The 15,285-nt window shown below is 38.0% G+C and overlaps 1 protein-coding gene across 1 annotated transcript in view; it reads left to right on the forward strand.

Moving 5' to 3' along the window:
- Positions 1–943: 943 nt before the first annotated feature.
- The window catches only part of DARS (aspartyl-tRNA synthetase), a 70,038-nt gene continuing 55,696 nt past the window's right edge, over positions 944–15,285 (forward strand). The window contains exons 1-3 of the mRNA XM_012650519.1: positions 944–1,229; positions 3,245–3,302; positions 6,419–6,511. Of these exons, the coding sequence (XP_012505973.1) occupies positions 1,164–1,229; positions 3,245–3,302; positions 6,419–6,511 (217 nt within the window). The 5' untranslated portion in view covers positions 944–1,163. The remainder of the gene's footprint in view (positions 1,230–3,244; positions 3,303–6,418; positions 6,512–15,285) is intronic.

Raw genomic sequence — 15,285 nt, forward strand, 5'->3', positions numbered from 1 at the left:
ATGGTTGGTAGTCTCCATCATATTCCTATTGTCACCAGTATGATTCCTACAAAAATCAGATCCAGGAGGTGGACATTAGACTACTGCCAATTCAACCAAGTCATAGCATCAGTTAGTTGCAGCTGTGGTATCTTTACTAGAGCAGATTCATGGGACTTCAGGCATATGATACGTGGCCATTGATCTGGCAAACGCTTCTTTTCTATCGCTATCAAGAAGGAGGGCCAGAAGCAAGAGTATATATTACAGTCTCACTACAGGGCTATGATCTAAATAACAATAATCTATTAAGGAAAGAGAGCCAAAGGAAGAAGTGCATGGAGAGACCTCATGGAGAGATAGAAAGATAGGATCCCCACCATACCAAAGGAATAACAGATGCGATTTGCATTCAGATTTTAGAAAAGCCTAATTTGGGGAAATTCATCCACTGGACAACCAACACTATGCACTGCCTCTAACAATGCAACAGATTCAGGCAATCAGTGCAATTGTGTGGGGTTTGTTGTTGCTGCCATTGTGTTTATACCTCTCTTATCATTTAGATACCTAGCGGTACCCCACCCTGCCTTAGCAAGCCAATTTCATCCCTGTGTCCCAACAGAGCAATGGTTTGCAGAGAGGCCTCCTCTGACCCCAAGCAGCTACATCGCTGCTGGGAAGAGTGAGGTGGGAAAGTTCAAGAGAGGAAAACCAAGGCCTGTGCTTGGGTGGGTATTTTAGTAGTCATTGGTTAAAGCCGGGAGGAGTTGAAAGGGCTGGAAGGAGAATGGAGCAGAAGTTGAACAGCGCTGGAGTCCGACCACCCCACGGCGGCGTGGCAACCGGCACCCTGGGGGCCCAGCCCCTCAGAGTCAATCCGCGACTCTTTAACAAATTCTCCGGAATTCCCTCCAACTCCAGTAAAACTTCCGTAGGGGCGGGGCAGGAGGGGGAGGAGACTCGGTGAGCGGCCGCCGGCGCTCCGGGATCTCGAGATAGCCGTGGCTCTCGCGATCTTTCCGAAGCAGCCCCCTCCACACGGAGTCCGAGCGCGTGTGCTAGGTCCTGAGGTCCGGAGGGCCGGGAGGGCGGAGACTGTGCGGGAGGGAGAAAGCACCTTTGGCCTGCCCTACGGAAGCCTGCGAGGGAGGGTGGTGTCCACTGCCCAGTTCCGTGTCGTGATGCCCAGCGCCAACGGCGGCCGCAAGATTCAGGAGAAGCCGCGAGAGATCATGGACGCGGCGGAAGTGGGTTTCCTCTTTTCCCGGGCTTGGGAGGACAGACCCCTGGGCCGGCCAGCGCTGAGGGACGGAGGAGGGTGAGCTGGGGGCCCTGCCTTCGGGGTCCCTGCCTTTGGGATCCCCGTCGGCACTTTCCCTGCGGGCCGCGGGCCTGGCGTCCGGGCGGCCAGAGGCCCCACGGGGCCTCCAGGGCTATTGCCCTAGCAGCGGGGCCAGACCCACTCCGGACCGCATTTTTCACAGGGTCACCTGGGAGTTCTGGCCCACAATAAGCGTGTCTCCAGGGTAGGGTGGACGTGAAGCACCTACTTCCCCGGAAGTAGGAGCGGCGTGACCACTCTTGAGCTTCCCTGGGTTAAGCACGTTCTGCACGTAATGCACTCCGCCTCCCCCAGGAAAATTTGAATAACCGCCAGTAATTGATATGTACTCAGCCCTCGTGTTCCCAGTGTTTTGGCAGGTAAAGGCACTACTTAGCAAAACCGTCTGCCAGTATGTTTAATGATCGTTTGCTATGCGACAGAGCTTTAAAGAGTACATGTCAGTTTTCTTTTCTCCCTCTGAGTGACCCAGGGATGTAGGTAGTGATGGTTGCAGAGAATGCATTTGAAGTGAAGTGACCCAAAATCACGTGGGGTTATTCGTAACAGCCCGTGTTCCTTCAGTGCTTTTCAGAAATCAAAGTTTCAAACCACCCTACATGTTATGTGTGTTGTAATATTGAACCTCAATTCCTGCCTGGCTCCTGATTTTTCTGTTGAGAATTCTTAATTTGTGGTAAACTACTTAAGAAATAGATTGTCTTGGAATATCAAATGGAATAAGGGTTGTTGAAATAAGAATAGTACTAATTAGAATGGGTGACACTTTTTTTCGGTCTTCACACAATTTACCTGTTTATGCTGCCCTCAGGCTTCATTGTGTGACTGTATCTCTCTGGCTGGGGTTACCTTTGTCCTTAATGTGTATTTCTTTTATATATGTGGAAAAAAAATGTTCAGTAAGCACCTTAACATGTTTGGTTTATCTTGGTATGCACACAAAATGCAGTATCCTTCAGACCTAAAAGGATTTCAACAGGTAGCTGTAGAGTGACAGAAACGCATTGTTTCTTACAGATTTAAGTAACTTTGAAAAAAGTCTAAGAAACTATTTTTGTGTATTCTTGATCTGATTAATTACATAAACTAGCAGTGCACTCCTGCAGATAGCAGAGGTGTAGGTATAAGGTAAACAGTGTGGCAGAGTTATGTCATTTTATAGCTAAAGAGATCTGAAGGGATCATTTTAGAGATAAAGTAAGATTAAAATAAAAGGCCACATATCTATTTAATAAATATAGTCTGTTAATAGTCTGGACCTTAGGTCTCCTGTTTCCTGTTCCTAACTCTAAATCTGTAACAAGAGATTTGATATATTGTCAGTGTTGAACCCTTGTAACCTGGTATCCTAAAGCTAGTTTTTAGAAACAGGAAGCTGGTGGATTTTTTGATGATGTTTTACAAAAGGAAAGTTGTAGCTAGCTTTTACTCAACATCTCCGATTTCTAAAAACTGTGGACATCTGGTGCTCAGAAAGCTTACCCAAAACTTTGGTTCTCTTTGAACATATCTTCCTGTAATAGGAAGTTAATAAAACTGCGGTACTTCATCCTACTCCCTTCACAGAGGAAATATATATTCCTGCTTTGAAGTAGTTTCATCTCCTTTTTGAAGAAGGCAGTTAAGATGTGTTGTGCATGTGTGTAAATTTTATCTGAGAGTGCTATTAAGTATGGTATATCCATCTAGGAGTGGTGAGCTTAAAAACAAACTAACCAGAAACGGGGTGCTTTTCTTTTTTCCATGGAGTACATATGTAAATGAATGACACATTTCCACATTATAAAAATACTGACTTCTCTGAATTAATAAAATGATCCTGAAAGTTAAATTCATTTTTATATCATTATTTGTATTTATGTGTTTACTATGCTATTAGTCTTTACATAAAAAATCATGATGCAAAAACTTTTTTTATAGGATTATGCTAAAGAGAGATATGGAATATCTTCAATGATACAATCACAAGAAAAACCAGGTTAGTAGCTATATGATAATAAATAAAGCTTTGTTTCCTTTCTACTCTAGGAAAGCTCTTCGTAAAGTTTTAAAGGTTGGCATAACTAAAGACATAACTCTGAAGGCATAATTCTGAAAAACTTAAATGACATTAATAACCCTAGTAGATGCTATATAACCCTGTGTAAACATTGTCAGTTTAGGGTTCCTAATCTAGAAAAGGAAGAAAATACTTTAAATGAGTACTGTAGGTTAAATGGCATATTTTAAATGGTAAATTACATTTTAAAAATATTCCTAAATATATTCCTTACCACTTAGGTAAGATTTAACTGTGGTATAGGAGATAAAAGAAGAGTGGCTAATAACTGCCTTCATCACATGGAGCCTTCTTGCATGCTTTAATGAAACTACCTCCTATGCTCAACCTTCCTCCCGCCACCTTCTCTGACTGTTTTGGCTATTACTTATTAAACAAATATTCTGCTTGACTCTGCAAACATTCATTTTCTCATTTAATACTTAAAAACTCAAAGGAACCAAAGTTGAAAGTTAAGAAACTTGCCTCACACAGCCAGAATCTGCCAGATACGGGATTAGAACTAAGGCCATCTGACCCTAGAGCCCATGGGTTTTTCCATCTTCTTTGTTCCCTTGGCAGTACTGTGATTGGAGTTTTAAAGGCCCTCCTCCAACACCACCCCATTTTGTTTACTCTTAACCTGAGTGGGAATGAAACTATTCTTAGACCCCAGTCTGTCACATCTTCCTCTTTAGTTAATGTATGTTGACATCTTTATATTTCTTGGAAATTGACTTGTCTCATGTTGTTTCTCTCAGACCTGTAGATTTTCTCTTTGTAAATGTTTGCCTTTTATTTCTATTTTATATGTGTAATTTCAACAGACTTAATCTTAGTTGGCTATTTAACAGTCTTTTTTCTTTTGGTAGACACATCAAATGCTCCAAATGAGCATTTCCTTTGAGTGTCATGTCAGTGCTCAAAAAGCTGTGGATTTTGGAGTATTTCAGATTTTCAGATTATGATGCTCAACCTATATAAAATGGACTACGATGCTATGATTAGGGAATGACATTCTCCCTGCCAGGGCAACCAGTAGGAGACACTGAGACTTTCTTTTCAGCTTGGATATCTTACTCAACTGGATTTTCTTGAGATGTAGCACAGAGAAGCTCACTGGAGTTTGAAACTTTTATATAGGCCCCAAACAGCTGTTGACATAATAATTGCTGTTCCTATTTGGCCAGCCAGTCCACAGACTGCCATGTTTTTCCACTTACGAGTTCCCCCTACCAGAGGGAAAGATAACCCATTTATGTAATATGACTATAGTAACATAACAATGAAATTCTACCTTTGGTTTTTACATCTGTAAAAATCCTAATACTTGGTTTCCTTTCTCATCTTTCATTTCTCCTTCACTCTAGTGCCAGTGACTCTTAAAGGTGTGGGATAGGCACTAGTTTTTCAAACTGAAACCCTACTGCCGCTGATCATTGACTCAGCCAGTCATACTGGGGGGAGTATAACATGTGCCTCAAGTATGTTGGGGTATATTAAAGGTTGAGAACCCCTATGCTAATTAATTGGGACGCCACAAGAAAAGAAGCATTGTTACCCTTTTTCTTTTCCAAATTACTGTTAAAATTACCCTAATCTTCACAGAAGTTTATAAATCTACTCTTGTAGATTTAGGCTATTTTGTATGGTTTTGAGTTTTGGTTGCCTAATTAGTAAACCATTACTTTTTCAGTCTTGGCATTTTGAAATATATCTTTTAAACTGTGCTGATTTATTTGTCTTTTCTCTTTCACACTTTCTTTTGCCTGAGTTTACAGAGCAAACTTGGAAGTTGGCTTAACTCGTAAAATCTGTTGACAGTGTTTTGCAGAAATTGTCTTACGATGCCAATGGCTTTAACATTCCCCTTTCATTCTCCTTGCTTTTGGCCATGAGAATCATGGTAGTCTATAAATCAGTTTCTCTCTACCACTTCGTCTTTGCTTCAGGAGACAAATTATAAATACAATTAGTCAAAGCAGGTAAAATATACAGTACTTATTATTTGACTTAATTATAATATCCCAAAAGGTATTATTCTTCATATTGTAATGCCAGGTCTATTATTGTGTTTTTAGCTAACACTTAATTTTTTTTCTCTGATAAAATTATTCCATATTTAGAACAATAGCAAAATGATTCCTGAATGTTATATCATATAGCTGACTTTACGTAATAGGTGTTTTGTTATTGTTTCTTGTTTGGGGGACTCTAAGTGGTTGTAATATTTTGTCTAGTATTCAGAGACATGATAGTTGGGGTTCACGTACAGCCAAAAGGCTCATATAACTATAGGAAACAAACTATGAGATGGCATCAAGCATGATTGAAGTAGCATCTTCAGGGCTTTCTCTGCCTTTTGGCCCTGCTTCCTTTAGGATAGCATTCCCTCATCCTGCAAACTCATGTAGTGGGAAAGGTGGTGGCTGTAATCCTGGGTCTATACCATCTCAGCTCAGTGACCCCAGGGAGGAGAGCTTCATCCCCAGCATCTGTATATTAAGTCCCAGAGAAGGACTTCGATTAGCTCAGTTTGAGTAACATGCCGTTCCCTGGATCAGATACTGTGTCCTGGGGAATGGAGTACTGCAACTGTCCTCTGCTGTGGCTTACTGACTTATATACTGTGACAGACAGGCAAAAGTGTCCCATGTCCACTTACGAATAGGCAGGTGAGGACAGGGTATGGATGGCCTTGTAAGTCATTGAAGTGTTCTATTTACATTTTGAAACTCTTTGACTGCAATGTAGACTAAATTAGAAGGGGACCAGGGGATTGTCAGTTAGGAGGCTATTACTATAGGTAGGAGATAATAATAGTTTGGCTTAGTATTGTGGCAATGAAGATGGTAGAGAATTGGATGGATTTTTGAGATATATTTAGAGAGTACAATTCACAAAACTTGAGGCAAAGTGCATATGGAAGGTGATAAGACATTGTTGTCAAAGATTGAGAATTTAAGATGATATGAAGTACTTATGCTAGCTGTCAGAAATAATTATGATCTCTTTGTACATTCTGAATTTAAAAATTGTTTCACTATTTTTTGCAGATCGAGTTTTGGTTCGAGTTAGAGACTTGACAGCCCAAAGAGCTGATGAAATTGTTTGGATGCGTGCAAGAGTTCATACGAGCAGAGCTAAAGGTAAGATTGATTTAATGATTAAAGTCCCTGTGGTAAGGACTTTGAATTTTTGGTCTTATAAATTCTTCACAAAGTAAATCTTTAAAAACAAAAAAAAACGCATAATTGTTTTCTTTCTTAAATCACTGTAAAGTATTAGCCCCTGGTTAATCAATTTTAGGTTCCCTATGACATCATTAAAAATAATTTTCCCCTGAAGACTGATGAAAACTATGACTTCAAGCTACATTTCTAGCATCTCTCAAAAGTTTAATTATTTAAGTGAAGAGTGTTTTTGAGAAGCTTCTCGTGTTTTAGTATTCTTACATTTGTAATTACATAGATGAAGAGAGACGTGGAATAGAGACAAAGACTGGGCTATTTAATACAGTATAACCACTGGCCACATGTAGCTATTTAAATTACCTCAGTCACACTGGCTGTATATCAAGAGTTTAATGGCTACATGTGGCAAGTGGCTCCCATGGACAGACAGCACAAATACAGAATATTTTGATTATTGTTGAAAATTCTTTTGAACAGTGCTGAACCAACAATTTAGCATTAACAACAGACAAGAAAGATTAATTTAAATAAACCTTGGTTCTTCATGGAAAATTGGCCTAGCCTAGTGTTCAGAATTGTCTAAAAATATTACTTACATTAATTTATAACTTCATACTTTTCTCACTTTTCCACATTTGATCGTTCCTACAAATTTGTGAAGTAGGCAGAACAGGCATTGCTATTCCACTTTATAAGTGAAGAAACTGAGATTCAGAATAAGGAAGCTGCTTGCCGAAAGTCTCATAGTAATTGGTGGAATACATATGAACAGAATCCATAAGCTTTCTAAGACACTTCTGTCTCTTTAGCAGAGTTCTTTGCTTCTGTAATATTTAATACATCCTATGTTACAGGATTTCTTAATCATGTTTTAAAATATTTTTTATTCTCGTAGAATTAATATATGGCCATTATTTTAAAAATTCCAAAATTTTATACATGTATCTCGCCTTCCTCAGGGTCACTGCTATTGAGTGTCTATTCTTTCAGTATTTTCCCCCCAAATAAATGAATATTGGTGGACTTTGAGAGGAGTACTGGTGGAGTTTTAAATTTTTGAGTGATATTGATTTGCCTTCCTGAAAGGTAGAGCTATTGATTCTACCAACAGATAATCACATTGTATTGTAATCTGGGAGCCTTTGTTCTGTCCAAATTGGATACTTTGTTTCCTAAACATAGTAATTTAACAAATTAAAAGATAGAGTGCATGTACATTCTCACCAATTCATTTATTTTATTCCTTCCATATCTCTCTCTTCTCAACATTTAAGTCACATGAATGAGTGATATTTCCCAGTGGTTACAAACAGGAACTTTTGAGTGGGATAGATCTATGTTTAATCCTGGATGTGCACTAACAATCTATTACCCTAGGCAAAGTGCCTAACCTTTCCCATCCTCAGTGTCTTCTCTTAAAATGAGTATATAATAATATCTAGCTTATAAGATGTTATGTAGTAATATTTATAATGCCTTTAGCACTGTACTTGGTGCAAAGTAAGCCTTCAGTAATTGAGTGATGTTAATGAGTATGACAGTTACTTACTTGCCTTTCATTATAGTTGTTTGTATATCTTATTTCATGTAGCAGGCTCCTGGAAGACACTACTGCTTATTTTATTTCTTTGTTTGGTGCACAAACAACACCTAATAAGAACTCTATGAATAATAGATGAATAAATAAATACTAAACAAGATGTTTTATACACACATAATAGAGCATTGTCTTCTGGGTCTTATACTTACTGCCCAGTAGCTCACTGTAATTGAGATCACCATATACTTTAAGAAATTAGAAGACAATTATAAAGCATCACGTAAGCAAACAAATTCACAGGTTGAGTATCCCTTATCTGTAATGCTTGGGACCAGAATTGTTTTGGATTTCAATTTTTTTGGGGGGGAATATTTGCATTGCCAATTGGGCATCCCGAATCTGAGATCCAAAATGCTCCTGTGAGTGTTTCCTTTGAGCATCTTGTCGGTACTCAGAAAGTTTTGGATTTTTGGAACGTTTCAGATATTTGGATTTGGAATTGTTCTTCCTGTACCATCTGCTAGTGTTTTTTTCCATTTGTGACAAATTATTTTAGTCTCCTAATTGATAGTGCCTGCCTAAAAATCTGAAACAAATTGCAAGGACTTTGTAGTGATGATACAAGCTGATAGGGGGTTAAAGTCTATCTATGAATGTTAAGTGTTATGAACAGACCAAAGGGTAACAGCTTTAAAAGCTTCCTAAAACTTTTTAAGTTTTTCCTAAATTTTTAAGCTAGGAATTCCATAGCAGTTTTTATTTGTATTTGGTCTATCTATATTATTCTATCTCAAAAAATAAATAAATTATTAACGAATGGTAGCAATTTTGGAAGGATTAAATGGAAATACCTTTTTCCTTTTAATTAAAAACTAATACACATACAATATTTTAAAATTCAGACAGCGCAAAAACTAAAGAATAAAGCAGAAAATGTAGCTCACTTGTTGCCCTATTCCTAAGGGGATAAAAGGACACTGAAAAAGTTTGAAATGATATTTAGAATTGTTTTAAATGAAACCGAACACTTTTCCTTTTGCAAGAATGAGTATACCAGTGTTTTATGTAGCTCTACATCATCATTTGCAATATTTTTAATTTGCAAAGTAGAAACATTTGTTCTTCTGGATTATAAAAGTATTAACAGTTTATTGTGAAATACTCAATATAAAATTAAATCAGGTATAAAGTGGAAAATCAATTATAATCCTTTTCAGATTTGTTTTTATGGATGTGTGTGGAGGGTGTATTTGAACTAAAAGTTTTAAAATATTTTGTATTTTCTATTTTTTTTTTTAAAGTAGTATCTCATACTATTGCCCAAGCTAGAGTGCAGTGGCATCATTATAGTTCACTGCACCTCAAACTCTTAGGCTCAAGAGATCCTCCTGCCTCAGCCTCCCAAGTAGCTGGAACTACAGGCATGTGCCACCACACCCAGCTAATTTTTTTTATTTTTTGTAGAGATGAGGTCTCACTGTGTTGCTCAGACTGGTCTCAAATGTACTATTTTTTAACTTACATTTTCTTTTTCGTTTTATCTTGGACATCTTTTCATGCCCGGGTATATAGTCCTTCTAGTCCTGCCACATCATTACTTTTTAATGGTTTCTTAATATTTCATAGTATGGTTATATTTATTTATATTTTTTTCCCATTTGTGTGAAGTTCAGGTTTATCCATTGTTATTTTAATTTGCATTTCACTCACTGGTTAAACTTCTTTTCATGATAAGTAAGATATTTTAAATTTCTTTTGTATATTGTTTGTTCTTTTCCTGTTCATATTTTTATTATACAAGAACAGATTTTTTTCTGTTAAGTCTGTTTGCATTTCAGTGTTTTGAGGGAAAGAGAGACTTGATGTTCCCCACCTTAGAACTTCATATAAATGAATCATATGATACGTACTCTTTTGTGCAAGTTATACGTATCAGTAGTTTGTTCATTTCATTAATAATTATTGAGTAATAGGTCTTTGTGTGGACATACCATAATTTGTTTAACCAAATACCTATAGATGGACATTCTAGTAGAACATTTTTTATTTTGGGCTGTTCTGAATAAAACTGCTATTAAAATTCATGTAAAAGTCTTTGTGTGCACATATTCTTTTATTTTTCTTAAGTGAATTTTCAGGGTTGTAGGGTAGGTATATGTTTAACTTTACAAAAAACTACCAAACTTTTCCAAAGTGGTTGTGTCATACTGTGACTTTGAAATGCCATCTCCCCCTAAAGGAAACTAAAGCTACTTAAAGAAATAGCAAATATTAGTTTTGGGACAGGAATTATATGAGGTGAGCCTGGAATATCTTGTCCCAACAGGTAGCAAAGAAGATAGAAAAGATTATGTGGGTCATGTGGGAAGGACTCAGGGACCAATTCGAAGTGGCCACCATGGGCCAAAAATAGAACAGTTTGGGTATCAATAAGGGTAACTGAAGTGAATTGAAACGTATCAGATATGTTTAAATTCATAAGTTTATAATAATGTTATTGGCAAGCAAAAAACCTAGTTGGTCACCAGTAGAACCAGTTCATTTTGAAAACTGGTAAATAAAGGGAAAATACCATTTTTGTATGAATTGTATATCATTGGCTAACCAAATGGTAGATGTTGGGAAGTATCTGTTTAGAGAACTGTTCCAGCTAATAAAATGAAAAAAGAATGTTAGGACATCACCATTTTGCCCCTGGTAAAGAAATCTAGACATTGATCATCAGGGATTGCTAACATCAAAAAAGAGAAATAACCAGAAATATTTTAGATCTACTCATGGAAGAACACCAACATCACCTATGAAGTAGTAGTCTTACCCCAAAAATTGTACCTAAAATTCATTAAGCCTTTAGATACAATTACCAATTTACAGGAAAACCACAGGACAAAGGAATATGTTAAATGATAATGGGATGCAATCAGTGAAACCCAGACTATAAGAAACTATTGGGCAAGAACAATCTGGTTTCTTCAATAAATAAATTATAAGGGGAGGGGAAACCTATGGGTTAAAACAGACTTAAGACACCTCTCAACCAGTCACTTATTTGGATCTTGATTTAAATATACAGTAAAAAAAAAAAAAAAAAGTAGGACAGTTGAGACTGTTGGAAATTCGAACATTGACTGGATATGTTAAAGAATTAATTTTTTCAGTTGAGATATTTGTACAGTAGTAACTTTGTTTTGAAGACCTTATCTATTAGAGATCCATACTTACATATGTACAGATGAAATAATAGGGTTTGCTTCAGAATAGTATAGGAATTGATGGGTGGGCTAAAGCTGAAATGCGAATGGCTGTAAGTTGATAATTATTGAATCACCTGAGATGGTAGGTAGACAGTGGTATCCTTTACAAATAATGAGCTTTTTGTCCTTTTCTTTTCAAATGTTTGTATCTCATTTCTTGTTTCTCTTTGCAATAATTAGTAGATTCTCTAGTACTGCAAGGATTCCCACAATGAAGAATTTTTCAGGCAGCAGAAATTTAAGCTCCTGATGAGTTATTTTAAAAGACCATAGGAGTTCTACATAAAATGTCATTAGAAAATGCTGTAGTTTTAAAAGTAGATTAAAAATGGTTTTGTTCTAGGCCAGGTTTTCTGTTTATCGGAAATAGATGTTGAATTTTATCATACTTTTTTTTGAGTATTTCTTCCCCTCAAAATATAATCATGTTGTGTGATGTATATATGCAGAGGTTTATTATACTATTCACTCTGCTTTTGTGTTTGTTTAAAATTTTTCATATAATAAAAAATTTAAAAATACGGTTGATGGATTTCATATTCACAAATTCACCTACTGTCTAAAATGTATTTGTAACCCCTAAATCAATTCTTGCAGGTTTTGGTGTCATTCTCAGTCTTGCGAGACATGCACATTTTCAGAGTGACAAAAAATTTGCCTTACCCAGTACACACATTCCAAATTCAAGTCAAACACAATGATACTCTTCCTTCTTGTTTCACCTCTCGTACTGTAAACAAATGTCCTTTTTACAGTCTATTTAATGCCACATTTTTGCCTTTTTTTTTTTTTTTTAAGAGACCAGGTGTTGCCTACGTTGCTCAGGATAAGGTGCAGTGGCTTAATTCACAGGCACAGTCGTAGCACACTGCAGCTTCGAACGCCTGGCCTCATCGGATCCTCCCACCTCAGCCTCCCAAGTAGTTGGGACTACAGGGCACACCACTGCCCGCAGCTTGATTTTTGCCTTTTAAAATGGCCCCCAAGTATCCTGCTAAAGTGTTTTCTGATGTTCGTAAACACACGAATGCAGTGCTTGCCTTTGGAGAAAATACATGTGTTAGATAAGCTTTGTTTAGGCATGAGTTACAGTGCCCTTGGCCATGAGTTAAATGTTAATGAATCAACAATGTATATTAAATAAGGTATCTTTAAACAGAAACACACACAAAACAAGATTATGTGTTGATCAGTTGACAAAACTATTGTGTCCATAGGCTTGAAGGAACCTAACCTTGTATTTCCCCCATGAGCAATGATTCAATGTTCCCTAATTCAGTGTTGTGGCAACTTTATAGAACATAACTGCCACAAATAACAAGAACCAACTGTGTGTAATTGTAGTGATTTACAATAATGGATTTCTTAATGTTGAACCATTTTTGGATTCTTGAAATAAACTCAATTTGGCAAAAATGTAGATGGTATTTTTTTAGCATAGTGTTACTTAACTTTCAGTTATATGTTTTTTTGGCATTTTACATCCATAATCTGGTTTTTATCACTTTTAACTGGAAAATCCTATTTTGTTTTTAAGTTACACTTATGTAAGTTACCCAAGTAATACATTAATACTATCGTGAATTTTTCAAAGAAAACAGAAATAGTGATATTCCCTTTTTTCAACTTTTTAAAATCAATTAACAATGTTTCTTAGAAATGCTTCCATGATACTGGTTATAGATCTACATGGGGCAGTATTTCTCCAAGATAGATATCTGAAAGTGAAATTGGTGGGTTAAAGGGTATGCATATGCATATTTAAATTTTCTAATAACAAATTATCCCCCCAAAAGGCTATACTCAGTTATATTCCCACAAGTATGTCACAGTACCACTTTCTCCACATCTCTGCTGCTGGTTTTAGTATTTGTCCCCTCTGAAACTAATGTTGAAACATAATCTCCAGTGTGGCAGTATTGAAAGATGGGGCCTTTAAGAGGTGGTTGGATCATAGATTAATGGTTATCACGGCAGCAACATTAGTGGCTTTCTAAGAGGAGAAGGAGAGACCTGAGCTAACATGCTCAGCCCTCTCACTGCCTCGGGACTTTATAGAGAGTCCCCACCAGCAAGAAGGCCCTCATCACATGTGACTTCTCAACTTTGGACTTCTCAGCCTCTAGAGCTATAAAAAGTAAATTCTGTTGTCTTATAAATTATCCAGTTTCGGGTATTCTGATATATAAGCAACAGAAAATGGACTAAGACAGAAAATTGGTACCAGGAGTAGGGTATTATTGATTGCAAATACCTGAAAACATGGATGCAGCTTTTGAATTGGGTTATGGACAGAGACTGGAAGAATTTAGAATAACAGGATAGAAAAAGCATAAATTCTGGTGAAGGCTTACAAGAGAAGACGACTAGGGAAAGTTTAGAACTCCTTAGAGATTGGTTAAGTGGTCACGATGACAATACTGATAGAAATATGACCAATAAAGGCCATTCTGACAAGGTTTCAGATGGAACAGAGGAACACGGTACCAGACACTGAAGTAAAGGCCATCGTTGTTACAAATTGCCAAAGAACTTGGCTGAACTGTCTATGCCTGAGAGCTTTGTGGAAGGCCAAACTCAAGAGTGATGAACTAAAGTATCTGGTGGAAACAATAATCCAAGCAGAGAAGCATTCAGGCTGTGTTTAACTGCTTGCATTTAGTTGCATGAGGGAAAAAATGACTTGAAGATGGAATTTATAATCAAAAGAGAAGCAAAGCAGAAAATTTGGAAAACTCTCAGCCTGGCCACATAAAAAGTGAAAAGTATGTTCAGAAGAGGAAACCAAGGGTGTAGCCCAACAACCATTTCCCAAAGAGATTAGCACAGATAGAAGGGAGTCAGAAGCTATTCTCAAGATGGTGGAAGACTCCAAAGGCATTTCAGAGATCTTCAAGGCTGCCCCTTCTATCACAGGCCTAGAGGCCTATGAGGCCAGAATGGTTTCAGAGGACAGGCCCAAGGCACCCTGGGTAGCTACCCAGGGCCGCTTTGGGACTCTGCTCTCCAATTCCATCACAGTGCTTCTTGGCCACCCCAGCTGTGGCTAAAGCAGCCCCAGGTGTGGATTGACCTGCTGCTCAAGAAGATACAAGCTGTAAGCCTTGGTGGTGTCCATGTGGTACTAATTTTGCAGGCTTGCAGTAAGCAAGAGCTGTGGAAGCTTTGGAGCCTCCACTCAGATTTCAAAGGATGTTACTGGAAGCCTGGGGGTTCAGGCAGAGACTTGTTGTAGGGACACGGCGCCCATCAGAGCAATGCCCATCTACCTCAGGGAGTCCTCACTAGGGCCTTGCCTAGTGGAGCCATGGAAGTAAAGCCACTGCAGAGAGTCCCCATTAGGGTAATACCTAGTAAAACCATGGGAGCAGGCTTGCCACTGGAACTCCAGAACTGTGAGGTCATTGGCAGCATGCAGTGCCCACCTGGGAAAGCTTCAGGTACCAGAATCCAACCTATATGAACAGCCATATGGGCTGCACACTGCAAAGCCATAGGGGCAGGAAGGACTGCCTGAGACCTTGGGGGCCTAACCCCCATCCCAGTATGTCCAGGGGCTAGCATATGGAGTCAAAAGAGATTATTCTGATAATTAAGATTTAATGTCTGCTCTGCTGGGTTTTGGACTTGCTTGCGGCCTCTTATTCCTTTTGTTTGACTTATTTCTCCCTTTTGGAATGGGAATGTATACCCTGTTCCTGTCCCAACATTGTATCTTAGAAGTAGATAACTTGTTTTGATTTTACAGACTCCAGATGAAACTCTGGACTTCCGGCTTTTGAGTTAGTGTTGTAACAAATTAAGACTTTGGGGCTATGGAGATGGAATAAATACATTTGTATGTAAATTGGGGGGTCGGTCAGGGGTGGAATGCTATGGTTTGAATGTTTGTCCCCTCAGAAACTCATGTTGAAACTTAATCCCCAATGTGGCGG

This window comes from Propithecus coquereli, unplaced genomic scaffold (assembly GCF_000956105.1).
Source record: "Propithecus coquereli isolate 6110/MARCELLA unplaced genomic scaffold, Pcoq_1.0 Scaffold33, whole genome shotgun sequence".
NCBI classification, from domain to species: domain Eukaryota; kingdom Metazoa; phylum Chordata; class Mammalia; order Primates; family Indriidae; genus Propithecus; species Propithecus coquereli.